Raw genomic sequence first — 27,863 nt, 5'->3', positions numbered from 1 at the left:
TGAGCTCACAGTTGGTTTTACAGAAATTCACAAAGAATGCTGTCAATGACTGGATAGAAAGTGAAGTGTGCACATCCTTGTCACATTGTTCATCCCTACAACCAACAGTGCTCAGTGTACAGTAGCCACTGAGTCCAGAGCTCCCTTTTTTTCACCACTGAGTGTGTTGCTGTGTCACATTGCTGATAGATACTCAATGCTTCATCCCACACGTTATCACAGGAGGACACCTGCCTGTACCATGTTAATGTCTGGAGTAAGGCACTTACCAAGTCAGCAGCTATTGGTAAATCAAGTGATGGTGATTGTAACATGTCACTCATCAGCTTTGCAGACTTAGTAGACACGTTACCAATGTCAGTGGTAAACGCTATTACATTACGTGAGACAAAATTGTGTGGCATTTATTGTTGTTTTTAACAAACTCAGGGGAAGACAACATCAAAAGAACTACAGACCTCGCTGGCCTCAGTTAAGGTCAGTGTTCATGACTGCAACATAAGAAAGACACTGGCCAAAAATGGCATCCATGGGAGAGTTCCCAGTCGAAACCCCTGCTGTCAGCAAAGACACAATGGCTCGTCTCTCTTTTGCCAAAACCATCTTGATGACTTTTGGAGAAACATTCTGCGGACTGAATCAAAAATTGAACTTTTTGGAACTTTTGGAAGGGCCCTGGCATAAAAATGGCAAAGCGTTTGTTAACAAGAACATTATGCCAACAGTGAAACATGCTGGTGGCAGTGTGATCACCTGGGACTGCTTTGCTACCTCTGCACTTAGACAACTTGTTGTGATGGAAGAACGAATTCCGCTGATTATTCCAGATTTAAATCCTACTGAAATGTTGTGGTGTGACCTTAAATGGACAGTTCATGCTATAAATATGTTTACTCATATACACCCCCTCTCACATGGCGGGGTTAAACAAGTGGGCCAAGATTTCTCCAGAGCCAAGTGAAAGGCTCATCTCCAATTGTCGTAAAGGCTTGACTTCAATTGCTGCCAAGGGTGGCCCGACCCGTTGGCAATTACTTTTTCGCATAAAGTCAGATATGTTTGGATTTTTTTTGTGCCTTTAATAAATAAAATCATCATTTTGAAACTGCGGTTGGTATTTCCTTGGATTGTCTGAATGTTAGAATTGGTTTGATTATTTGAAACCTCTGAGTGATAGATAGAACTAGAAAGAGAAAAAAAACAGATCAGGATAATGCAACAGGAAGCCGTTAGGAGAATGCAAGATGCGACACACCCCTCACACAGCCGCTAAAATCTGCTACCATCAGGAAGAGGGCTGCCAAGTCTGAGGTCTGAACCAGCTGACTGAAGGATAGCTTCACCCACGAGGCCATCAGGAAGCTGAACTCTCTATCCACGCTCCCCGCTCTATCTGCGGCACGGTATGGACAGTGAGACGTTGAAATCTCAGGGACATGTATTTATTCATTCACACATGCACACTCATACACACACCCCCACACTCCTAGTTGCACTTCAACTGTTTGCACTCCCATTGTTAACTTGACACTTATGTTTTTGTTGTTCCTGTTGTTTTTTTGTTATTTACGTTGTATTTTATACATAGTTCAATGTCGTACTGTTTATGTCACTGCACTGGTTGCTGACTAATGACATTTCAATCCTCTATATGCAATGGTGGAATTGACAATAAATCTACCTTACCTTACCTAGGAAGGAGGCAAATACTTTTCTAAGGCACAGTAAAAGAATAGAACCCAGGGTGCAGTGCAATGCACTGAAGTAACAGATTTAATTGTGGACCTTGCCATTGGCTCAAAATGTATGACAACCTACCAGGCATTGCCTGCTAGATCCGATGCCCTGGTGGCGAGTGACCATGTTTAGCAATGTCTACTTAAAAATGCTGTGAAGTTTCATTGAAATTGTTCAAATCCAGAGAGTGCCATCTAGTGGGTTGTGAGAATGAGGACATTGTGAAGCCTGGTTAGTCCATCCACACTGATGGCAACTGGCCTGGTTTCAGTTGCTATTTAAAGCGGTTCTCAAATGGGTAATCAAAGGGGAATTGAATGCAGCTTCCGATGCCGCCTGATGCTGCCAAGAGAAAGAAGATCATACAACACCTCTATTTTGTACATACCAATACCAATTTATCAATGAAAGATTGCAAATTTAGATACTGTGGTTCAATGTTTCCAGTTGACTCATCCATCATCACAAACACAACAGATGATTATTTGCTTAAGGTCAAAAGTGTAGTGTAACGTCAGAAAATCAATAAATGAATGAATGAACGAATGAAGAAATAAATCAATAAAATATCAACTTTGTCTCCCGTACCCCCTAATTTTTGGACTTGCTGTGTTCTGTGGGAAGATGCACAGATAAGCAAAGCTTTCATTGACCACCTGCATGTATTTTCTAATGTAGGCATCAAATGAGTTTGGTTTGTTGAGCCCTACATCAAATGTCATAATGGCATAAAGCTGTGAACCACATGTGGTCAAAATTATTCAATTGTTTTGCTCCCGACCCCATGTGCGGTACCACCAATCAAACATGGCCGGTCTAATGTTTTGACTCTGATCAGTGTTTAGGGACACTATTGAGTGCAGCCTCCTTGGATACACCACTGTACCGGCCAGTAGGTAACGCTGCAGACAGCTACACTCTACCCAATAAAACACAACTACTAAATTATGAAGTGGAAAAGAGCGTGAGTGGCGTTCAGCTACTTAGGGGGCATGAGGGAAAAGGCCATGTGTCCTATGCTGACTCAAACTGTCCAGTTGCAAGGTACTGCATGGAGACCACCACCACTACATGGGAAGGCTGTCAAGCACAGTCATTTGTCTTCTGACGCCCTCGTGTGGTTGAAGAGTAACATTACATCAAAACAAAACTTACTCAAGAGAAGCGCCCCTATGAAATAGCGGTTCTTTTGGAGTTGGGATTCCTTCTAACAGAATAATTAAATTAGATTTGATTAAATAACACGTACACAGCTGTGCATTGCATTCCTTTGGGACCATTTAAGGCACCTACTTGCTGAGGGATGAGTGCACAGACAGCGCCCTCTTGTTGTGGGCTGCAGTATGCCATGATCTATTCTCCATGGCATTTATAGCACTGGTGTGGCAGTAACATGAGCTATACTGATACTGTTAAGATGCTACCTTAATTTAAAACAGAATGAACATGAAAGAGATTTAACAATGGTTTATTTCACATTTCAACAATCGTCTGAATATTTTAAGTAAAGATGGTCGAACCATAAAAGCACTATTAGTTACCATTGAATTTCCGTTGTCGCATAATGACTCAATAATTTGTGTTCATATCCTAATTTATTTCAATGCTTATTTATTTGTTTGAAAGATGAAAGATAAGCACAGAAAAGAACAATTTTGAACAGTCTATGACAGACAAATCGGACTGGCTTTTTATATGGGGAACCCAGGCAGACCGCCATTCCGCCACTGCGCATGCGTGCACGGGTCGTGCGGATTGGACACGGATATTGTGGCTCGCGCACTGAAATGGCCACGATCATTGAAATGTTCGATTGAATTTTATTTTAAACAAGACGTCATATGTACGCCATTAAAGTTTTAAAATAAAACAAATAACACGAACCAACGGGAATATGGTGAAACACAACTAAAATAATCACGTTTGCAATACTAACCGGAAATAAATATACGTAACATCCGGTCGGTCGTATCGCTGTTGCGCGTCAGTGTCATGGCGTTATGAAATTTAAGCAAAATAATAATGTTATGTTTGTCTGTTTGACGATCTTGTTTCGTTTTTTGACATCTTTTTAAACATGTCTGGTGGCGACAAAGAGGACCAGACGGTGAGTGGCATAAGAAGGTTTAGTTGTTGGAAGGTCGACCTCCAAAACAGAGCCGAAAAAGTCCCTTGAATTGCATCGCTATTAATCGCTGTCTTTCCTTTTGTCGCTGGCATTATTACATACTCTTAAAATGTTATGAACCGCTTGCATATAATAATAATAGTTGACACTGACTATTAGCTCTTCATTTACTTGACTTGTGGCAAATGACAAATACAACGTTAACCTGACATTACAACATGCCCGAATGTCCTGCTCCTTATGTTCCTTATTACACATTATGTTGCTAGGGTTACCGACTGTTGTGGATACTGGATGTCCAGAAGACGCCATGCGCCCGCGAAGCTGTCCTGTACGGAGCTGGAGGGTCAGTGGCCGCAGGGCTGCTAAATTTCTTAGCTACAAGTAAGTGTATAGGACCTTTTAGTGCGGTGTAGGGCTAAATCATCGTACAGGTAACTTAAACCATCTGAAAGCAGTCGATTCATTATTGCAGCCTCAAGTCCTCATCTATAAAGTGTGTCTAGAAAAAGAAGCGAAAACAGAAAGGTGACCAATGTTCCCTCTAATTTTTCATGTCTCTGAGCAAACCAACAAACTCTCTGAGCGGTCACCCGGACCTAAAATAGTTATAATAAATAGTTTATAATAGCGTTAAAATATTAAAAAAAATAAAAGCATAAAATTGTTTTGGACTTGTATATTACACACACACACACACACACACACACATATATATATATATATATATATATATATATAGTCAATAGTCATTGAAGGCACATTAGACCAGACCGAGGGCGCTGGATATCATGTGTCTGGTGTGAGACTGAATTTTGTCCACTTGAGGCTACCGTACCGTACTGCACCGAAGGACCTGTGGAAACTGCTGGTTAAGGACACACACGGTCAAAAAGCACCGTCATCGCTCCATTTTGTTGAGCTAATGCCGTAAGGCTTTGTCTTGACGGCAGGAAGCCCTGTATTCCAGAAATTGCGGTAATTTATATTCAATTCAGGATCAATTTTTGTTGCGATCGTATCAGCTGTGCACAATTGCACAAGCGCGCAGCTTAGAGGGAATATTGAAGGTGAGGTATATTCAGGGGTGGTAATGTGTGACTTTCTTCCTTTTCATTTTTATTCATGATGATTTGTGATTTGATTTCTGATCATGATCTATTCTTGCCTGCTTTGCAAAGCAGGATGAGAAGTGGAGATATTTCAGTGTCTTAACCAAATTGATTAAGTTTTAAACATGGCACTGCTGCAAGTCAAGTCAAGTCAAGTCAAGAGTGTTTTCTGCGCCCCAAAGCAGGAACTGCCTGCCCTGGCCCCTGTGTTTAGTCCAGTCCAGTTTGTTATTCAGGTGCACACCCAGGTACTTGTATGATGCTGCTGCCCTCTCAGTATGTTCACCAGTGCAGGTGGAAAGAGGTCCACCATCAGCTCCCTGGTTTTACCCACCTTGATATCATTATTGCTGCACTTGATACATAGTCATGTCACATTGAGCTTGACTCTCGTTACCTCTCATTCACAAGATCTCTGGCGGGAGAACTTTACAAAGCAATAATTTGAATTTTGAGGTTACTCATGACTCCCCAGTGAATAGTGAATCTCCATGTCTCATGAATAACCAAATTCAATGTGCCTCTGCAGGTCGAGTGAGACGATCGTTTAATGTCGGGTTTGCAGGATTTCTGGTCACAACACTTGGATCCTGGTGAGTCGTATTAATGTCTGTTGATAATGTTCTTGGTTGGTTTATTTGCTCATATCCCTTCCGAATGAAATAAGCAGAAATAGGTGGTCACAATATTTGGATTTGAACAATCATTTCATTTTTCAACTGAGAGCGCCACCTACTGAGCTCTGGAAATGAGGACACTGCAGCCTCATCAGACAGCCATTAGGAACTGGTTTAGAACAAGGGACACAGATGCGTGACTTTGTCAGCGGTCGCTTATATCAGTCAACAGTAAGGTAGAGTGATGAAAAGCACTCATATTTATGGCTCCATTTCACAATGTTGGACAGACTATTTGATCACTGCAACAATAGCTAAATAAAGCTAAAGCTAAATAGCTAAAGAGAACTTCAACTGTCAGAGTTGAACTCAGCCCCGACTCTGACAGTATGATCCGTAGCGCTTTTGGCACACACAATTGACACATTGACAGTTAAAGTGCATTATTGTACACAACCCAGTCTGGCATTTTAGGATTTATAGTAATAATCCCTTGCGTGTGCAAATGAATTGATTTTTCGTTTTTTGTTCGACGTGGTCCAGTTTGACTCACAATGACAGTGCTATTTGTTGTGAGTTGATGAGGACTCCTCACTCTTATGGAGACCTGTTGAGGAGGATTGTATGGACTTTATCGGTGCTCTTCCATTCTCCTCCTCAACTGTCAGGTGGAGGGGAAGAGCCCCCCCATGCTGTGAAACAATCCTGGGAGAACCCGGGCCTCATAAATGCACACCAAACTATCCGTAGAGCTGACCTTCTGCTGTTGGCTGGGCATGATGAGACATATACCCATGCACCACGATGCCAAAAAGAGTTTCATTCTGAACATATTAGCCATTGAATTCTGTCCGTTCTGAACTCAAATATTCCAATGGTTTTCTAGGTTTTACTGCCGGTTAAATAATGCAAGGTTACGGTCCCAGCGGAGGATGATCCAGGAGGGAATGAGAAACAAAATTGTATATGAAGGCACATATGTGGACCCTAACATGAATCTGGAGGCGAGACGTGGACCCCCAGCTGGGATGAGTTTGGACGGCAAGCCACCAGCTGAAGTGCCAACGTCACACTCGTGATCTTGCGGTGTCATGAGCAAAAAAATGACCTGGAAGAATCAATGTTCATACTTAACCTTTTTCTCTGATCTGATGCTTTTACTTCTGGCTGAATGCAGGTCATGTAAATTCAGACTCATTCATAAATAAATTGTTGAAGCGTTACTTACTCTTGTCTCTTTTTTTCTGAAGGACTGTCATCATCACAATATTGGGCTTGCTAACTGACATGCCAATGAGCTGTCTCATTGGTGTGGAGGTCTGCATGATGTTTCCTGTGCTCAGAGAACAATCGTCCCAGACCAGTTGGGACGTATATTTTCCACAATACCTGACAAAATCCTCATCCACTTTGTCTGATTTACTCTGTATTTTACTGATGGTGTATACTGTGCTGCAGCGTTATCATTAAAGTGTTGTCCATATACAATGAATGAAACAAACTGAGCCTTTTAAAATTTACCACACGTTTGGAGTTTTATTAAAATTAATTACAGAACGAGTTAAATCTAATAAAAAAAGGAACAGTGGTATTGTTTAAAACATATGTCACACTTGACAGAGTGAGGAAGTCTTAACCATAATTCCATCATTGTCCTTGATGGAATAAAAGTGCAAAATTCAAAATTGTGTTCAGCGCTTTTATTTGAATGCTGAATTGATTTCTACTGAGAAATACATTCAACTAAACAACAGAAGACAACAGCACTATACTGCACTTTCAGTGGTTGAGTATGACACAGTTGGACATACTCTGATGGGCAGTTTTCATTGTAACTGTTGATCTGATTGTGCATGAGCTTAGCTTGCCTGATCATACAATGATTATAACTGCTGACCTACCTTAGGTTCTTCTGTCTGTAAGGTAAATTTGTTTATTGTACACTGCAATGAAGCCTTTATGCAACAATAATAGAAAGGGCAGTTCCATGCCATGAGGTTACCTTTCAACCAGTGACGTGCAGTCAGGGGAAGCAGGGCCTCACCTGTCAATTATATATATATATATATATATATATATATATATATATATATATATGTATAATGGTTATATTTATCCACTGATTTACACTATGAATTAATGTTTTTTTTATTTCACCAGTTTAAGGTTTTTATTCAAAATGGCTGATTTTTCACATTTACTGTTCAAATACTAAGAAGAGAAGCGCAGTGAGGCAGCCACCTACTACTGTTCTTGTGACAACAGAACGACAACACAATAATTGACATCAAACGACCGTTGGTAAGTCAAGTGCAGCTATCCGTTATTTTTTTCTTCAAATTTGGCCTTACTTTCAAAATGGAGGATTACATATCTAAACTCAAACAATTTTCTAAACTGGTCTGGACTAAGGTAAGACCATAACGTTTTTTTGTTGTTTTAATTGAATGTACTGATATGAGATTTTAAACATAACCTATTAACTGCTGCCTATCAAATGGTGAACAGGCTTCTCTGTAGGGTTCATGTGTTTGTAAATCTGATTATTAGTCAATGCCTCACCAGCCATAAACCTCACTGCACGTCACTGCTTTCAACTGCTTCTAGGTACATCTAATTGAGAAGATGATATTCCAGAGGTATTTCTTCATCATACATAAAACTTAAAACACAATTTTTGACAGGAAATAAACCAAGGAGGAGGTCTTGATTGAAACCCTCACCACTTGCGACTACCTGCTGAGATAAGGCTTACAATTCATGTGTCCAAATGCTGTAAAGTTGCTCAATACCAGTTGTTCACACACTTAGTTGAGAAAGTGACGCCAGAGACGGTGCATTCATTTCCGTGAGTTATAAATACAAAAGTCGTCGTGTTGAGTCCACACATTTTCTAGCATGCCGACTCCAGCATGGGTTCACAGACATCACTGTTCTCCGTTGCTTCCTTAAGCTCTTCCGGTACCTTGGCTGCCTTCACTTCAAATTTGGTGTTACCCTGTGTGGCGTTCTGAGATTTCACATCAAAAATGTCCCACTTCTCTGGAAACACTCCACGTCGGAAGAGCACTTGTGTCACGTATGAAAAAAACAAAATGGCTACGGTTGCTGACAGCATGCAAATGGTTCTGATCGGAGAGTGCTGGATGTAAATGCCGTTTACCAGTGTGCATCCTGGGAATTTGATGAGCGGTGGAAGGCCCAGCAGGGGCTCGCCGCAGAGAATCCTCAGCAGCATGCCAGTCACACAACCCAGCACAGCACCGTAAGCATTGGAGAAGTTGAAGAAGAGAACACAGACTATCTGCGGCAGCATGAGTGTATACGTGAGGTCAGACCGAAGCATCCAGATCATCAGCACACTATTGTCCAGGAAGGTCAGCGACGTTCCAGCCAGACCCACTACCACCACCGAGGCCCGGATCACCCACTGGATCTCTTGCTCAGACGCCTGTGCACACCACACAAACATGTCATCCTTAACCAGATTTCACAGACAAATTTACCCCAATTCAACTTCAGTCCTAGAACAATGCCATGAGCGGTCTACACAACCCTGTCTAAAGGTGGAAAGTTGCGAAATTATTCATCTTGGTGTCACAAAAACCTGGCATTTGAACAGGGTGTGTAGACTTCTTATATCCTCTGTGCTTGGATGTGTGAACCTAGTTCTTTGGTGCCCCTTTTGCCTTCAAAATGGTCTCTATTCTTTATGTTCAACAAGGTGTCAGAAACATGACTGCGATTTTGGTCCCTAGTCACATGATGGCATCACCTAGCAGTGTAGATTTATCAGTTCCCACCACATCCAAAAGATGAGCTATTGCATTGAGTTCTTGACATTCACTTTTTGACATTGACGTTCACTTTGTACAATGGCAAGTCGTCACCCCCTAAATGTCTTAATGTGGAAACCAAGACATTCTTCATACACTGCAGACTGCACATAGTGCTACCATAGTCGCACTATGTGCATAGTAACACATTTTTGTTCCAGGAAGTGGTTTTATAGAGACTGTGGATATCACACCAATCAGCGCACGTCCACTTTTCAACACAGAATGCAACTCTCGATTGACAGGAAGGTTTGAGCCTTCTAACCATGTTTCAAATCATGTGCAGTGAGGTTACAATTGAAAACAAAGCAAGGTTAAAAGGATGTCCTTAAAGGACCATGCTTCAAGGGATGGAGACCCATTTTCAGTACAATGTTGTCCAGCTAGATAAAGACTGGGTTGGAATATCCATGAGAAGAATGAATGAACTCACTCGAGTCCTCAAGATGCTCTTGTAAATGTTGGAGGTGAAAATGGAGGCGGCAGACAAGAGAGCCGAGTCCGTTGACGACATCACAGCAGCTGCAACAGCTCCAATCCCGATGATGGAGACGTAGCTGGGAGTCAGATGCTGCAGGACAATAGGCAGAACCAGACCCGTCTCACCACGAGCAAACGGCGACGGTGAACCATACGAGGTCAAGTTCCAATCTGAAGAGTGAAGAAGATATTAACATCTTTCTGAATCCCCCATCCCTCCACATATCTACCAATATATATAACACAAGCTAACACAACCATTACTCAAGACATTCCAATCATGCAACACTCTTCCATTCATTCATCAAGCCAACAATGAATAAACTTCCATGAATCTATCCCCACATCCATCCATCCATCTGTCCAACCATGAATCCACATGATCATCGTATCATGCTGATAAACACAGAAATATCAAAACAAAATTACAAACAGACCTAGGTGGTGAACTTCTAAGATTCGACTGGGCATTCTGGCAAATTCAAACTACAAGGTCACTACTCGGCTCTATGACTCCCACCTGTCGATGCTGCCACAGCTCCGATCAGGATTGGTGGAATTCCTAGTGTAGGGACAATGAACGCTGCAGCAAAGCAGGTAATCTTGGCTGTGGAGGAAGACGAGGCCGACAGTGTCCTTTGGTGGAAGTTCTGGAGACCCAGATTACCCAGCCCCTAGAGGATCAGCAAGAATAAACTTGAAAACACCCAAGACAAGTCTAACACTCCACTTCCAGTGTTTTTACCAGCAACAGGAAGTTGTCAATCCACCTCCAGACCCTGTCAGGTTCAAGAGACCCGACCCATGGGGCCTGGAAGCTCCGGTTATATGCAGTTTCTGTGATGTCCAACACAGCTGGACTCATCATGGCAAAGGGGATGCACAACCACTGAGAAGATAAAAACTTGAGACACCAACCCAGCAACTCTCAGATCTATCAAGCAGATCCAGTATAACAAACCAGACTGATGAAAATGAGGATCAGTTGGATGATGTCAGTGTAGGCCACTGAGTACAAGCCGCCCATCAGAGTGTAGGTGATGGCCACCGCAGCCGAGATCCAAATGCTGACTGTGTAGGACAAGTCCAAGATCACACTCATGGTCACCCCTGGACACAAAACATCAACGTTGTTCACAAATGAAAACAATATCAACATGACACAAAAACTGAACTGCTTTGTGGGTGTCTTTGAGTTGCTCTGTCTGTGCATGCCCTTGTGTGTGTGTGTGTGTGTGTGTGTGTGTGTATGTTGGGTGAATGTGTTTCTGCAGCTGCCTCACATGCTCAACACTCCACTAAATTTAGACTCTTTGAGAGTAGGCTAATCCTGCGCTCTGATCGCACTCGACACAATGACACCCACACACATTGACACCCCTCACCCAGTCCTATCAGGGTTCCGGTCACCCACATGATCTCAGAGACAAGCGAGGCCATTGACAGAGCAGCAGTGGCTGCTCTTCCATATTTGATCTGGAATGGATCCATCATGGTCACATACTTGTTGTTCCTCATGGGCTCAGCAAAGAACAGACCACCTGAAGACAGCCAAGAGACAGGAAATTAAGAGGTTTAAACAAAAACTGCTCAAGAACGGTGAAATGTAGATATAATGTCTTGATGAGATTGTGAGGTTGTCACAAGTTCAAACAACCAGAGAGACTTGTGTCTCAAACAAGCCATATGTGAGACTAGGGAAGCTCCGATCGATCAGTCACCGATCCCCGCTGGTTGTGAAGTGTCCGCTCCTCCCTACTTGCTGCTCAATAAGCAGCAGAATATCTGCTGTGATGGTTCTTTCAATCTGCCATGTAACGTTTTGGCATCCACACATGAGAAAATGCAGTGCAGTGAAGCGCCGTCAAATTACACACGCCATTTAAAGTGCTAGCACTTGACGGAGCACGGGTAGTTTTGGGGCTCATGAAAGTGAGACCGCTGGTTCCTCAGCAGCAGGCTGTTAGCACAGCTAATGCTTAACAACACCCACGGACACACAGCGTGACATTTGGAATGACGAAAAATAACTATTAATTTCACAGAGCAAGATGACCAGCCTTTCTCAGGGTTTTTCTATTTTTTACCTCCTTGAAGAGGTATATAAAAACATGTCTGAATTAAAATGATTTCACATGAGTTCATTTTTTCACATCATGTACACAGAAGGTCTCATTTTGATTGACAAATTCATTGTTAATCCATGTGATCTGTATTGGCGATCGTTATCGGTGATCGGCAGCAAAAACCCGAATCGCGGCATCCCTATGTGAGACTGATATATGATAAATAATATTTCTATTTCTGGGGACTACTACTTCCAGTATCAGAGACGTCCAGGGTGACTGAACATAACCGTGGTTCTTGAATGTCTATCAGGGCATTGCTTACCCCTTGGGACCGTGTCCTGCTGCTGAGAAAAAAATATGAAAGCATCACCCACCGGGGGCAGAGCAGGCCCTCCTGTAACGCATGGGTGCACTTTCGCCTTGTTATCCCATTTGAATACAACCACAGTGTGCGTTTTTGCCTCTGGTGCCAAAGATCAGTGGCTTCTGCAAGGCCCACAAACCACAGGTTTGGTTCTTATGAAATCAAACCAAGCAAGATGTACTGGGACTGAGCCCACCCAAGGAAGAGTCAGTATGTGTAGCTGAACTCCTGCACCGGCCTTAAATAGCATACTAGTGCACTGGACACAAGTTGTGGAGACAGGTCTTATCAGTCTCCGAGTGAGTAAGCGGAAAAAACAGCCTCAAGGCGAAACACCATACCCAGTGAAAATCACCTTGGGGCTGGTTTCGGGCATAAAGTTACCAAAGACTCCTCGACAAGATCAGGGGAGGTGGAGTGCTGGTACAGGTTACTTGCTCTACTGACTGATGCCTAAGCCAACAAAGATTGACAGCTTTACAATAACATATGAAGTTGGACCTGATCCATCAGCTCAAAAGCATGTTCTGCAAGGACTCCAGCACAAGCTGAAAATCACACTGAGGACAATAAGGTTTCATTCTGCAAGCACCAAGTGGACATCCACAAGTGGGTGCTCCGAGCCGAGAACTCTCTGCTCACAACATGGTTAGCTGCAATAGAAGACTCCCAGGGTTCACTCCACTAGGGTTGCACTAATTTATCAGCGCCAATATGGGCATCTATGACGTCAGATCGGTCAATCAAATGACAAATGTAAGCCGATTTTTTAAAAATGATTTATATACTTACTCTAATATGCTATTTATATTTATACATGATAAGAAATGCTAATTACCCTTTAGAATTTTAGATCAGAATGTAAAAGTGACAAAATAAAGCAGGCATTTCTCCACAAAATCACACTGGGTGTTGTGACGCAGGCGGGTGGCTGCAGCGTAGACTTGCAGCTGCAGACATGAGAGCCAGTCAGTCGTTTGGCAATACCTCTCCATGCAAGAAAATGACAAAGGAATTGCAGTTTGCAACATGCGTACCCACAGACTCAGTAATAGCACTAAAACAAGACACTTGGCCTTCAATAACCACACCGAATTCAAGCACTACTAAGAGGCTGATGAACGAATGCTAACCAGAGCTAAGGGCAAGCGAAACCAATGCTAATGGAGTTTATTGTTTGGATAAACAGCTGTGTTTTGTTGTTGTGTTAATAGCACCCCTGGACCCCAGATACTCATACCCTGGACATGTGGTCGATTAAAAGAGGAGTGGTCTGTCAGGCTCTGAGGCATTCCCTTATTTACCATTTGAGGTTTCCATTGAGGATTTGAGCTGTTCATTGTATATTGAAAAAGGAATAAAACATATTTTGTTTATATGAAGCACTTTGCCTTTTTCATTGTTTATTTATTTGATTTAAAAGTTACCACAAAATGTTTTCTGTACAGTGATGTTCAGTATTATTTCTGTTTTAGGTTTGTGTAATTGATTGTCCTTTGTGTATGATTAGTTGAGGAAAGAAAAGAAAAAAGAAATCGGTATTGGCCTGCTGAGATTCATCGGTATCACCCCTAGACATAAACTGACCAATGTCCAGCAGAGCCCGGACCATTTCGTTACAGGGACTTGAATCTAGTGCACACAGAACTAGTGCTTTAATACATGTATGCGTTCCTGCAAACCAACACCTGGTGCTGAAAGGGTTCAGAAACTGATTTGTGCAGTTCATTTCTAGATATTGGCAGCAATGAAACACAACCCAGGCCTCCTGTTTTAACCACTCTTGCACTGTAGGAATCATTTTAGTTCAGATCCTTCCCACAGCGTATGTGTTCACTCTGATACAAGACACCGCAGCATTACCAGAGCAATCCTTGAGTTCCAGGCATTACAGGAACTGGTCCCCAAAACCCATGAAGAATCATTTATGGATTTGTCAATTGAGCAACCTTCACCAAAACCTTTTTTTATTGATTCTTATTATGTATTTTACAATCTTTAATTTATTATGTAGTTTGAAAATAAACCTCTTGAAGCTGGACATCAGAGGAGAAGACAGAATGTCTGACAGTTTCCTTTAATAATGAAAAACAAAAGTTCATTCATGTTGTTTGCTGTACCAAAGATTTACCAAAATGAACCGTTGTTTTACATATTAAAAGTTGTGTATTGTTTGTATCCGTAGTGAGCACATTGTTCATGGTATAAGCCACGAAACAAAGCCCTTGTAAGAGGATGTTGCACATTAGATAAGGAACTCTGCTACAAACCTTGTCACTTGTTGTTTGAGGGATTTGCAGGCAATGGTTACACTTACATGCAACGAAATGTATTCATTCAAACTATGTCGTCTAGAGCACAGAGCTGAGAATTAGTTATGACGCGACACGTTTTGTCAATTTCTTTGACAGCTCGGACTGATTTATTTGTCTCTATTGGCCATGAGTAAAATCCAAGAGATGTCATGGGGATTTTAAAATTTTAATAATAGTGCCTTTAATTACAGTTGAGATACAAATGTAAGCGCATATTCCTGAGGGTGAGTTTAGAAAAGCTTTCCATAAATATATACTTAATACCTAAATCAAATACCGTAATACTATAGGCCAGTTAGTTCAGGTCTAAGTGGTACTGACTACAGTTTATACTATACTTACTATAATATTATAGATTCATGTTTTTGAAATAACCTCACTTGAACTGTGCTTATCCACAATAGTTTTTGAAAAGCTGCCAGCAGATATCAATACACTCCCCAATGATCTTGGGAACCTCCATGATCCACAACAGAACGTCATGAGGTAGCCGGCATCTCAGGATGTCTGGAGGGTAGTAATGGCCTAATGAGGCTTCATGAAACTGTGTCCTTATTTTTAGAGTTTGGTATGGTTTGAAATGGTTGTTCAATTACAAAGATTTTCTAGTGGGATTCTAGTGGGGCCAGATAATATCGCCTATGGCAGTGTTTTTAGTCTTTTTTCAAACCGTGGCACACTTTGTTCCTTGAAAAATTCCAGAGGCACACCACCAATGGCACCTCGGCCAAAGAGCAATTGTGCTTTGCCGAAAGTCCTGTAGAAAATCCCTTTTAATTTGTGAAAAGTTATTTTGGCATGCTATTTGCAGAAACAAATAGCAGAAAATGTATTTGTTTAAACATGTTTCCAGAAAGGGGTCAATTTTATCACAATGTCTTTTGCATGATTTTATTCTAGTTTGGTGAATTTCCAGACAAATCTTATTTACCTCAGCTTGTTTCATAACAACGATTCTTTCTCGCTTCACATTTTGGAGCAACCTTCTTTGGTTCAGCATTTAGTTTAAACCACAAAGCAAACTTTGACGGTCCACCAGTGTCAAGTTTTGAATGGAGACATCACATTAGCCATTAGCTATGTGGCGCAGACTGTCTTTGCCGTCGTCAAGGAGCAGGCCATCATTCTGTTGTGAAGGTGTGCGTGGTCACTTTAGAGGCGCATCAGGTTTAAAAACAACTGCGAGTTGAGCACTGGAGCATTGCACGGCGTGCTGCGAGTGATGAGTCAGCATACGTCGATAGTGTACAGAAAGAATGTGACTGAATCCCTGTAATGTCCTCATGTTGGCAGCTTGTCAACAGGTAATAGTTCATTATTTAATGTTCATCATCATGGTCCGCCTCCATCTCCGGATAAAAAAGATGAAACTGGATCATTTCCCACGGCACACCTGACAGGCTCTCACAATACACTAGTTTTCCACACTGAAAAATACTGGCCTATTGGGCTCGTGAGAACAAAACAAAAGCAAAAATTGAGTTTGTTGCAAAAAAAAAAAAACTGCTATGCTTTTACGCAGAATAAATTCCCTGATTGAGAGATTTGTCCAAATAATGAAAAAAAAAAATAGCATCAAGATGTGAGTCACGTCATACATGCGCGTCTGGGAAGTCAGATTCTTATCCAACATCACTGAATCAAGACCGTGGCTAAGAGGATCATGGGTGAGGTCATGTGACCTCCATGTGGAGGAGGAATGTTGGTATTAATCTGTCCCAATGACCAGAAATTGACCATTTTAGTCAGCAATCTCAACAAACCACCTGAAGGGTTGTTCTAACAGTTTTTATTGTTATCAGAAGAAAGTTTGTTTGTGGTGCCCAGTGGATAGCTCACTACCTGTATATAACTAGAAAAGCTCAGGAAGCTTGTGAGACAAGCAAAAAACAAGAAAAGGATGCTCAATAAAAGCCGCCTTTGGTTTCTGTGAGGACCGTGCATTACCATAGAATGTGCACTTGAATGCTCACTGACAAGCCAGGAAGTATTGTGAGACCAGTGCATGTATTTAGAATTGTGTGTGACTGCAGTTGTGTCCTTGTCTTACAAACAGAAAATATAGCTCCATGAGAAGAGAGCCTCAACCCTTTAGAAAAAGTAGTGGACAGAGTGAAATCCAGCTGAGAAGCTGGTCCACAGATTTAGTGGTTCTGATTGACAGTCCCTCTCTCCATGAGCAGCGTATGCTGAGCAGGTGCAGAACTAACCAGAGTGATGACATCATCAGGACCGAGCAGCCTAAGTGCTGCAGTGACGTCAAGCTGAACAAACGCTGCTGCTCCTGCTCCTCTAAATATTTCAAAAGAAAAATCTGCTTTTATGAATAAATAGAGCAGCAGCAAATGGAAATAAAACACTTTTTTTGGGTAATAAACAGCAAACAAAGAAGAAAGTCCAGTTCATGTAGATTCTGTTAACGTTTTTTTGTTTACATGTCAAATTAAAACAGATACATCCTATGTTCTACAATGAAATGTTTGAGCATTGTAGCAGGGTCAAATAAATACAAAACACAAAATGCTACAGTGTCATGTAATTGTTGACATAATCCATAATTAGGACAATTATGAATCAAATACACGAATAAACAACCTGTATAATCACCAAGTTACTACCCAAGACTGTTACCATAACACATGAGAGTTGTAAAAGTTAAAATCATTACATGATGTTTGATTGAAAAATCAACACAAAAAAACAGTCAATTTCTTTAACCCCTCAAAAATGTTGTATTTCAAATGAACCGGAATGTTGATATTAATCTCCCAACAAACCACCTGAAGGGTTTTTATTGTTAACAGAAGAAAGTTTGTTTGTGGTGCCCAGTGGATAGCTCACTACCACCTGTACAATACTAAAAAGCTCAGGAAGCTTGTGAGACAAGCAGGAAATAAAGAAAAAGATGCTCAATAAAAGCCACTTTTGGTTTTTGTGAGGACCTGCATTACTGCTATTGACAAGCCAGGAAGCACTGTTAGACCAGTGCATGTATTTAGAATTGTGGGTGACTGCAGTTGTGTCCGTGACTTATAAACAGTCAGCTCTGCTTAGTTTTCGAAAACAATTTGTTCATTTGACTAAGACAATTAAACGCACTAAGATTAGGATTGTTTAAGATTTCCAATCTAACCCTTAACAAAGAAACATGACAATTGCGTTAAAGTTAAAATCGTTACATTATGTTTGATTGAAAAAAAGTGCTGATAGGTAAACAAAATTTGGTCAAAACAAAACCCAGTCCATTTCTTTAACCCCCCCAAAACATGTTGTTTTTCAAATGAGCCGCATACGTCAGGGTCTCAGGTCTGGACCAAAGTGATAAGTGGGAGACTTATTAGCATTGATCACATGCCTTAAAATCCATCTTAATCTCAGATAATCAGCCTTTGGACACGGGAAGATGCAGCACCATTTGAACTGCACCACAAACAGTCTATGCCAAACAGTCCTTATTTAACTATAAGGACAAGAAGCATAGTCTGAAGTGTCAGAGTTGAAGATGCTCAGGTTTTCATTTGGAATGACATGGGAAAGACAAGATTAGAAAGCAGTAAAGTATATCAGAGGGACAGCTCAAGGTTTAGAGACTCATTGAGGGGACGGATTTGCAGAGCAACTGACATAAAATGGAGACGGGGGGGGGAAGACAGAATAATACCAAATATGCATGTGACTTATCTGGTTTAAAATGCTCTCAACTGTCTGCACCGAAGCTCAGTTCCCTTCACTTGGTAAGGATAAGTTGCTAACATACTGAAGAATACACCTCTTAAATCAAATGGCACTGGGGGCATCACTCAAAACTCACCAATGATGAAACACACTGTGGCGGCAATAGGCATGACAGCCCAGATCAGACCCATGGATGGATTGTACACAGCCTCCGCTGTACCAACGATGAAGCCGCCACCCACCCAGGTAGCTGCAGAGACAGACACAACTGATGACATCCCTGCAAGAGTTGACCTTTCTGTGTCGCATGCGTGTCATTTTATGTGGAAATAAGGCAAAACATCACACATCTGCATTTGAAAGCAAAGTGCACTGAAGTTTTGCAGCAGCCTGTTTGCCAAAATGTAAGTTTTCTTCCTTGTAATGTCTCTGTGTCACTTTCCTTATGTGTGGGACAAAATTGACGTTCTACAGCACAGAAAAAAACACTAGTTCAGATCAAGAGAACCAACTAGGGTGATCTGGGAGTTCATTTCTTCATGTACTTAAGGAATGTTATTTTGCTCGTACAAGAACACGGATTTCAAGAAGGGACAAAAATGTAAACTTAACAAAGTCCTCGTGGTCAAAGGATGGACACACAGTGGACTATGGCAGAGTCCCAGACCAGTTCACAGTCAAATGCTTTCACATGTTCTCTTCAGTGAAGAATTGCTCTCCTGAGCACCTCATGGCCCCAGCATGAAAATCAAAAACGGGATCAAAGACTCATCTTTGATAGTGTCTGGAGACACAGTGAATATACTTGGATGAACGCACTCCCAGACCCCTGGCGATTTATCCCATGTGATGACAACAGGAGTGAACACTTGGGGCACCAGTCACCCCACATGAGAATCCCCAAAGCTATAACATCCAAAAAGGTACGGTGAATTTGTGATTGCTAAAAATCAATTAGGTGATCAGTATTTCAGATGAATGTCATTTATCTTTAAAAACTGCATTGTGTTATTTCAAAAATGTGTGTGTCAGTATGCTACGCTGGTGGTGCCCTTTGGGTAACTCTTTCCAAGAGGTTGGTGACCCCAGTTGCTGCACTGACTGACACAAACTGGACTACTTTGATTTCACTACAATTCCATTTCACTTGCGGCTGCTGTAGGACGGTCCAGCCCCACTACTGAGGAACACGATGATTCAGCTCATCCTCCAATTCCGTCATGGTCGCTTGAATTTCCAACTTAATTCAAGGACAACTTCTGCTTATTTTACCAGCGTTTTAATAGCATTTTTCGTTTTCGTTTTTTTTTTTCTTTTTATCACGAACAAACGAACAAAAGGCTTAAGTCGACGTACACGCGAGCTCGATGAACAACGGAGGGTAATACAACGTAACCCCCTAATATGGTGCCGTCACACACCGCCCGGTCCACTCGCCTGTCATGGTGAAGATTCCCACCACCAGACTGATGCCCCGGTTCCCCAGCAGAGCCAGCTCCGTTTTGTCCCCGCGGGTTTTCTCCGCCTCTCGCCGGGACTTGACGGAGGCCCATATCCCAATGGCGAGCACTAGCAGGTAGAAGAGCATCATGACGACCACACCAGGTATGTTGAGAGCCATGATGTGGAAGCAGCACTGACCCGCATGCAGCTCTGCGCTCAGGCGTCATTGCCCACCAGCGGAGAAAGCCGGAACTGCAGGCAAGGGCGGCGCTAGACAATCACCGGGCGTCGCGCCAAACCCCCTCCCAATACCCAGTCAACATAGCTGGGATTAAATTGATATGTTATTTGACATTGATACGCTACTAAAGGGACATTCAGTTCATAACTGCGTATTTGGGGATTTTGTTTTTCCACCAGAGCAAATGATGTATTTTCATTATTTAATTTAACTGAACTAAACTACTAAAAGAAAAAAAAAAACTGTTTCAGATGAGAAAAAGGTTAAAAGATACATTTTAAATAATCATAGTTGATCAATCCATGTGTCATGTGCACGACTCACTTTCTCTGTATGCAGTCAATGTTTTCATCTATACTGGGTTTCACATATTGCCAATGTGAATTATGTTATCAGTGTTTCAGCCCAAACTCCACTCAGTGTTATATATGTATTTGCGCAGCATGTTTAGCCCGACCCTCCTTTTAGTCTTTATGACTCTCGATCATCAGTATTCGTTTCAATTCTAGCCCACTTTCAGTCGTGTAAAAGTCTAGCAATTTATTGTGGTTTCATTCATTCATGTAGACACAATTTGTACAAGCTTTAAAATGTAGCCTCTAGCAGATTACTTGGACAGAAGTAGGCATTTTTACCAGCCCACAGACTGTTAAAGACTAGTTAGATGACACCAGTATATGATATACGATTTCTTTTTTTCAACTTACATGTGTTGTCATTATATTGACTCCATGAAGAGAATTTTATCCAACTTATTATTTTACACATTTTCCACAAAACCACATGGATTGTCACTTTCGCTCTGTTTAATAAAAAGAATGTAAAGGCTGTTTTCACATCAACAAACTAAACAGTAAGAAGTAATGAATTGACAGTTTGCTTAAAAATCGTTACTGAACACAACTTCAGTTCTATGAATAAGTTTGTTGCCCTCTAACAGGCAATGCTATTTGTTATGCTATTTGTTAGGCCTTGGGTAGAGGAACATGTGTTTGCGTGATTTATTGATGCCATTGCTGTGTTGACCTTCTCTTCGAATGTGATGATAAAACAAAACGAGTCATCTCAAGCACGCAGATATGCCGTTGCAAAAGTAGAGGGTGCACCTGACACAGCAAATGTGTCCTCGGCTCCCTTAATCTTAACACTGAAAACGTTGTGGGGGGCAGCAATATGCAAAACCGGCTTTCAGTCTATCAATTCAGATAAAGAAGAAGATTGAGAAAAGATTGTAAAATAAAAATAAATGCCATTCAACAATCAGGTATATAATCCATAAAATAGACTTAGATAATACAATAGTTTTGGTGACAATTATACCTCCATTAACAAAGAAAATACTTAAATTTGTAGCTTGCCTTCTTCATTTTATTGGCTGTAAATATGCAAAGCATTGTGGTTATACTCAATCCTGAAGTAGATGCCAGTCAATCTCAAATTTGACACCAAATTCCTTAATCTCTCACATTAATTTCCTAAGAATCGGTTGAGGATAAAGGGAGGAATTTAATTCACCCCCAGTCCCGAAGAGGCTGGGACCCAACACACTCAAAGCGATGACTTTATATCTAACATGATCACAAAAAAGTTCCTGTCATTACCAAATGACGTACACATTAGATTAACTGAAAGTGCAGTTAAGTAACTCAATCTTAAACTGATTCTGATCAGAATAAGGAGCCACCAGCCACAGTCTGAAAGAATTCTGCTGGAAATGATATTGGCAGTGAATACCTGGGGTTGTCAACGACAACATTGGGTGAACCTCAGTGAAAGCGGCCTTGATGTTTGGACTGGTGTGCAAACTGGGTACTGGGTCCTCTACAGAGGGTAAGCAAAAGAAGGAGCAGCTGGTGACTGACACCAACTGTAGTCAGCTGTAGTTGACTCTTAGAAAGTTATCCAAATAAGTCACACCTGGGAGCAGGTTGACAAAATTAAAGCATGCAAGACAGAAACATGAAGAGAAGAACATTTTGGCCCGTCCTCACAAGTTTTAGAGGGTTGTCAATAAAGCTGTAAGATTCTATAATATATATATATAATTTATGGCAACCAAAAACAAGTACCTTTATAGTGAAGAATAATTTCTGTATGCCAACAAAAGGGAAAACAATAATCGCAAGGATTTAAGAACAGCAACACACTTTTAAAAAACAAAAGATTTGGCACCAACACATGATTGTCTCATCTGCTGCTAGTTTAGTCATCAAAATGCATTTTCTTTTTGTTTATCATTACCAAGCCAGTTCAGAACAAAATTGTTTCATTTTGGGCTGTAAAATGAGTCACATGTTAATTAATGCATATTATTCTTTAGTGTAAAGCATTGTTTCTTAAATATTTTTATCTGATATCTTGATATCATATCTCAAGACCAAGGGAGGACGGTGTTACACTAAAAAGAAGACACAGTGAGTGAAGGTGGGAGGAGACAGTGAGCATTAAGTTGGTTCCACCACAAAAACAATGTCTCCAGTATAATCCTGTTTTGATAGTCCCACTCAACCAGTGAACTGTATCATGAATATAATCAGGTAATTTCCCCAGGGTTTGTTGTCGCTCGAACTTCAGCAACATTTATTCTCCTTCACATTATTTCGCTTTTTTCCTCACCAGCACAGTACTGTTCATGCTATCAATCTAGCAATGCAAAGAAAACCCACAGAAAATAGGATAGTTTCTCTGAATTCTTCAATTCTACTCTGAAATGTGTTTTCTTTTATTATTTTGACCACTCCAGGAATTCTGGACCTCCTGATCACTCTGCTTGATGGCTGCTCACTGAGTTGAATACTGTGGCCTCAGAGTGTCTTAGTGCCTGCTGTTAGCAAGCACAGTGTTCTTACGGATATGAAAGGAAAGGACGGCTTCCAACCTGTCATCATCTGACACACAGGTTTGCCGACAATGCCATGAAAAGCAGATACCATGTATCACATTTGTTCACTTCCCTACATGCATCACCTTTGATACAAACAGCAGAACAACTTTGACACATCATACTTTGAGGCTTAAAATCCCAGGTCATATCTATGACATTTTCTTGGAAGGTTTGTGACTGTTGGCTCTGTGATGGATGTAACAGATTGATGGGACATCACTGAAATCTACAGCGCCTGAGGTTTCATATGTTCTATGGCTGTTCGCAGTCAGTGGCAGATTGGCTTGCAGCATTTTCACCATTTCATTTATTAACCTCACCACAGCAAGTGTTGTTCATAAGTTTAACACTGAGAACCAACATCAACATCAGAAACATGACAAGTTTCAAGCTGCACAGCACACAGAATGGATATTTTTTATCCCATCTATTTTTTTTTATCTTATCTTGTCTATTTTTCCTTTAACAGCATGCTACCTTTCTGAGGCTCATTGCAGTTTGATAGAAGCAACAATTATTTGTACTTTGGTAGCTACTTTGCTGTATCTGATCCATTGGACATAGTTTCTCTCAAATCCTTGATTTATGTTGTTGTTTTAACTTTTATCAGGTAATTGTCCCTCATTTTTTAATCTACTTATCCCACTACTGATGTTTTATGAAAAGCATGTGTCCTTTGTGTTCCACTGATGCCACACAAATAAATCAGCCTTACTGCCCCACAATATTGCATTCAGAAAACAAACCAGCATCAGAATTAGTCCGTCTTTGTTCCTGCAACACCACTGTCGTGGCTCTGACACCATGATGGCTGAAGAGAGCAGAGATGCTGTTCACTGCCCTGGGATCTAGACTGAACAGATGGAAAAAGTGACGAAGCTACCCATGGTTTAAAGAAAGAAACAGAAGCCAAAGGTGGAGGCCAGACAGCAGAAGGTTTACAACTGGAGCACTGAAGTTGCTAAAACAGCTATCGTCACATGACACAACATTATTATGTCATGTCATGACAATATTATGTGTTAACACATACTGAACCAATAAAACTATGAGCAAGTTTGAGGTGAAACGTCTCATGACTATTGCAGTCTTCAAAGAAGTGATTATACACTTAAAAGATTATATTGCGCAATGTATTGATTGATGATTGATGTTGTTGGGGTAATTTAGAATCTTCATTATCTTCCTCTCAAAACAAAACAGAGTACTAGTTTAAAAAGGCTGAGAAAACAGCAAAACTCAGCCAACCTTCCATCCTCTTCATAAAAAATGTTTTTGGGAATAATGTTCGCAAACAAATCAAACATCAGTGCTTCATTTAGCTAAAACAGAGTTACTATCTCATCAATACCAACTCAATGTAATATATAGATATTTGACAGAGAATCTGTTTGGGTTCTGGGGGCAATCATACCCCTGCCTGCACCACAGAGCTCAGCAGCCCCTGTCACTCCTCCTCATGACCTGCACGATCAGACAGCTAAACAATGTGTAATCCCCTTCAGCTGGGGCATTGATAGGCTTTGTTCTGATCTTTATGGATTACCCTATGTATCATTTGGCTGTTAGAAACCACACTGAGAAATCAGTAAAATACAAATTTAAGAGACGAAGACCACCTTAGGTTACTCAGGGATGTCCTGTAACCAATATGCCAGTGTTGCATTGCATGAAAAATTGCTCTAAAGTTTTCTTCAATATGTCAATGGTTTGATTGCATCTCGTGTTTTATGATGTCAAAATATAATGTTTGCAAATCCAAATGGACTGACCCAACAACAGCCTTTTTGTGATGGGTGCCCTTTTTTTCTGGTTTGAGCACCAATCCCCACAAAATGTCTATTGCATATGTTTATGGTATGTGGAGCAAGCATGTAAGGTCGATCAACAGAACTTTAAAGACAACACATCAAACCCACGAAGATGGAACATGCATGATGAAGATGGAAGATGCAACAGCAGAAGCCTTGTTTGTGGCACACATATTAATGAATCCACTCCAATCTGTCCTCACCAGGTCCGTTCCTCAGGGCGTACTGGCAGCATCGCAACTTTAGTTCCACAAACAGCTGTTCCTCTCATTAAGCTAGCATGATGTTACAGTTAGGATTCTTTACACCTGAAAACCACTATCATTCTGAGCAAAGCTGTCACTGTGCACTCAGCAAGTGATGAACAGAAAGTGTCAGCCCTTCTCCTGTGGTGTCTGAAGTACAGTATGTTAGGATGCAGTCAGTGTTTTAAGTGCCTCCAAGTATTGTGTCCTCCTGTCAAGGTTGCTTTGGCAGGAGTTTGCAGGCAGACTTTCTGACTTCAAAAAGCCCATTGTGTTGTTATAGCCAACCCGTTCATGTATGTGGACATGAGTGAGATTTCAGGGCCTGAACGTTTCTGTATTGATCCAGACATGGAGATTGAGACTGCAAACCGTCAAATCAATGTAAGCAGTAGTTAGCAGTGATCTCAGCATTTCTGGAGCTTAGTAGAACCAGATAACTACAAGAAGATTCACTGAGTAGCTCTGAAAGGACCTGCTTTGTCTGGCTCTGCATACCCCAGGGAGTCAGCCCTTTCTGACATGAATGTAGTGAAGTCAAAGTTCAGGACAAGGCTGACAGATCAGGGGTGCCATTTTTATGACCAAGTCACAGTGATCTACTGTACATACTATAAAACTGCAAAACATACATTTAATTATCAAACATCAGGAATGCAATGGAAATCACCCGTAAAATATCAATAATCTGTGGAGCCATTATAATTCTGTCTTCACTAACTTTGTAGAAAAGCACTTTTCTCTTCAAACTTTAAATTGGAGCGTACACATTGATACAAACAGAAACAGGAAATGATGACGTGTCATTCGCTTCGGGGTGAAAAAGAAACAATTAAATAAAACATCCTCTCCTGATCAGATATTTCTGACCTGACCTGACCTCGGGTGGCCTGAGTTCGATTCGCCGCGCAAAATAGCTGGTTTGTGTCCCACGACGAAGCACGTCTCAAGGAAGTCGTCATGAGCTGCGCCACAACCTATTTACCACCATCGGGTTGACCTCCTTATTTCTGTCAATTCTTAGTACTACGAGTCGTCCTCACCTCAGAACTGAACTGATGACGGTGCTCTGCCATGGCTGTCACAGAATGTGGCGTTTCACAGCCAAAACTAAACATGAAAGAGTGTTGTCATGTTTATTTTACAAGGGAATAGTGAAAACAAGCTGCATAATATGGAGTGTCTTGATTGATCCACGCTGCTCTCACAACACCTTGAACAAAGTGAGTGAGATTACTGACGATCGAGAAGGTTTTAATCATTGAAGTACAGATCCAGACGTCGGAAATGATCAATAAATAGTCTGGTGATCTTCAGTAAATCAAGCTGTGTCTTTCCTACTCGCAGTTCTCCTCATGCAGACAGCTGAGCTGCAGCCACATCACAGCAGTGAAACGGTTACTCTAGAGCGCAGCATGATTCATTTGAGAAAATCTGTCTGTCAATAAAAAATCAGGTGTTTATCATCTTAATAAAGGCAAAAACATGTGAGTTGTCAAACAGCCACACACATCGTGAGTCCCAGACCACTGCGCTTCCTGCAGCTCCCAGCTGCACACCTCAGTGTTCTGGGAGTTAGAGAAGTTGTTTTTGAATGATGTCTGCCCAGACACTGATCAGACCCTACCTTTTTATCACGTTTGTGTATAGTCGCGTTGTACATGTAGTTTCCAGCATCTGGTGCTGAGTCGCCTGAGGCGAGAAGCTCACCCTCTGTGGAGAGTCTCCAAAGACCAAGTGCAGGTCTCCAGCTGGGACCAAAACGGCCAAAACCTGACTCGCTTGTGTTCACATCTCAGACTTCTGAGCCGAAAGAGCTTTGTCTCGAGATACCACCAAGAGTTACCCCTGCCATCCTGAGGCATTGTGCTTCTGAACTGGCTCCAATGTTCACGGACATCTTCAATGCATTCTTGGAGTCCTATCATGTTCCAGCCTGCTTTCAATCCTCTGCTATGATTCATGTTCCAAAGAAACCTATGATCACAGGAATAAATGACTACAGACCATAGGCACTGTCTGTGGTCATGAAGTCCTTTGAGCGCCTGGTTCTATCCCACCTGAAATCCATCACTGCTCCCTTCCTGGACTCAATGCAGTTTGCCTATAGTACCAACGATGCTGCCTGTGAGAGTGTGTGAACTCTAATTGGGTACGTGGAAGAGGACACCGGCGCCAACACAGGAGGGGATGTCCGTCCAATATCAACTATTTTCACCACGGTGTTTCACTGAGGCGCCAGCGCAGCGGGAGATCTACATGTGTTGATATGAACCAAGGTAGACGACTGTGTCAGGAAACTTATTAGTGTGATGGAATAAAAACGTATCGAGTTTTGATTGGTTTTGTCTGGTGGTGTTACAAAGGGGAGTGCTCTGCCACGATGCCTCATTCTCATTCATGTCTGAAACTGAGTGAGTGGTGGCATCGTTGTTGAGTCCTCATATCCTTTGCTTTATACACCGTCTGTTTAAGGCTATTACATTTGGATCACTCTAATAAAACAAACACTGCCTGATTCAGAGACTCCGAGTCGACCAGTGTCACCATCATAGGTTTCCTGTATTAAAAATTAGTTTAAATGCAGCAGAGCCGGACAGCGTGGCGTACCGTCATGGTCTCATCTTATTCATGTATGCAAGTCCAATGTTTATCGAATTTATCATGATATGCAGAATTGTCATTGCGGAATTTGTGCACAATAGGTTATTGTCCATCCCTAATGTGCGTAGCCCTCTAACTGCCTTCGCTATTGATTAAGGGGAGACTGGCTTCGGCCTGAGACTTCCACTGGTTGGCGCACCGCCCACTACCTACACCCAATGTGCCAGCCGTTGAGAAGAAACTGGTCTCCCTCTGAGAGTGGCAGATGAACAGTCTGTCCATCAGTCTGATACCCCCCAATT

General features: G+C 41.5%; 2 protein-coding genes across 2 annotated transcripts; one reads left to right on the top strand and one right to left on the bottom strand.

Annotated features, from left to right (window-relative positions):
• Positions 1–3,696: 3,696 nt before the first annotated feature.
• Positions 3,697–6,836, top strand: LOC128765194 (cytochrome c oxidase assembly protein COX20, mitochondrial). The gene is made up of 4 exons (XM_053875688.1): positions 3,697–3,844; positions 4,135–4,249; positions 5,507–5,570; positions 6,481–6,836. Exons 1-4 carry the CDS (start codon positions 3,815–3,817, stop codon positions 6,671–6,673), a joined length of 402 nt encoding a protein of 133 aa, XP_053731663.1. The 5' UTR covers positions 3,697–3,814; the 3' UTR covers positions 6,674–6,836.
• Positions 6,837–7,127: 291 nt separating this feature from the next.
• LOC128765193 (high-affinity choline transporter 1-like) lies at positions 7,128–19,987 on the bottom strand. The gene is made up of 8 exons (XM_053875687.1): positions 19,771–19,987; positions 18,470–18,583; positions 11,296–11,451; positions 10,872–11,020; positions 10,656–10,799; positions 10,431–10,584; positions 9,864–10,081; positions 7,128–9,045 (listed from the first exon to the last, which is right to left on the bottom strand). Exons 1-8 carry the CDS (start codon positions 19,952–19,954, stop codon positions 8,488–8,490), a joined length of 1,677 nt encoding a protein of 558 aa, XP_053731662.1. The 5' UTR covers positions 19,955–19,987; the 3' UTR covers positions 7,128–8,487.
• Between the last annotated feature and the right edge of the window lie 7,876 nt (positions 19,988–27,863).

Source organism: Synchiropus splendidus, chromosome 9, assembly GCF_027744825.2.
Source record: "Synchiropus splendidus isolate RoL2022-P1 chromosome 9, RoL_Sspl_1.0, whole genome shotgun sequence".
NCBI classification, from domain to species: Eukaryota; Metazoa; Chordata; class Actinopteri; order Syngnathiformes; family Callionymidae; genus Synchiropus; species Synchiropus splendidus.
The sequence above is the reverse complement of the archived record's forward strand: the minus strand, read 5'-3'. Positions and strand labels throughout refer to the sequence as shown.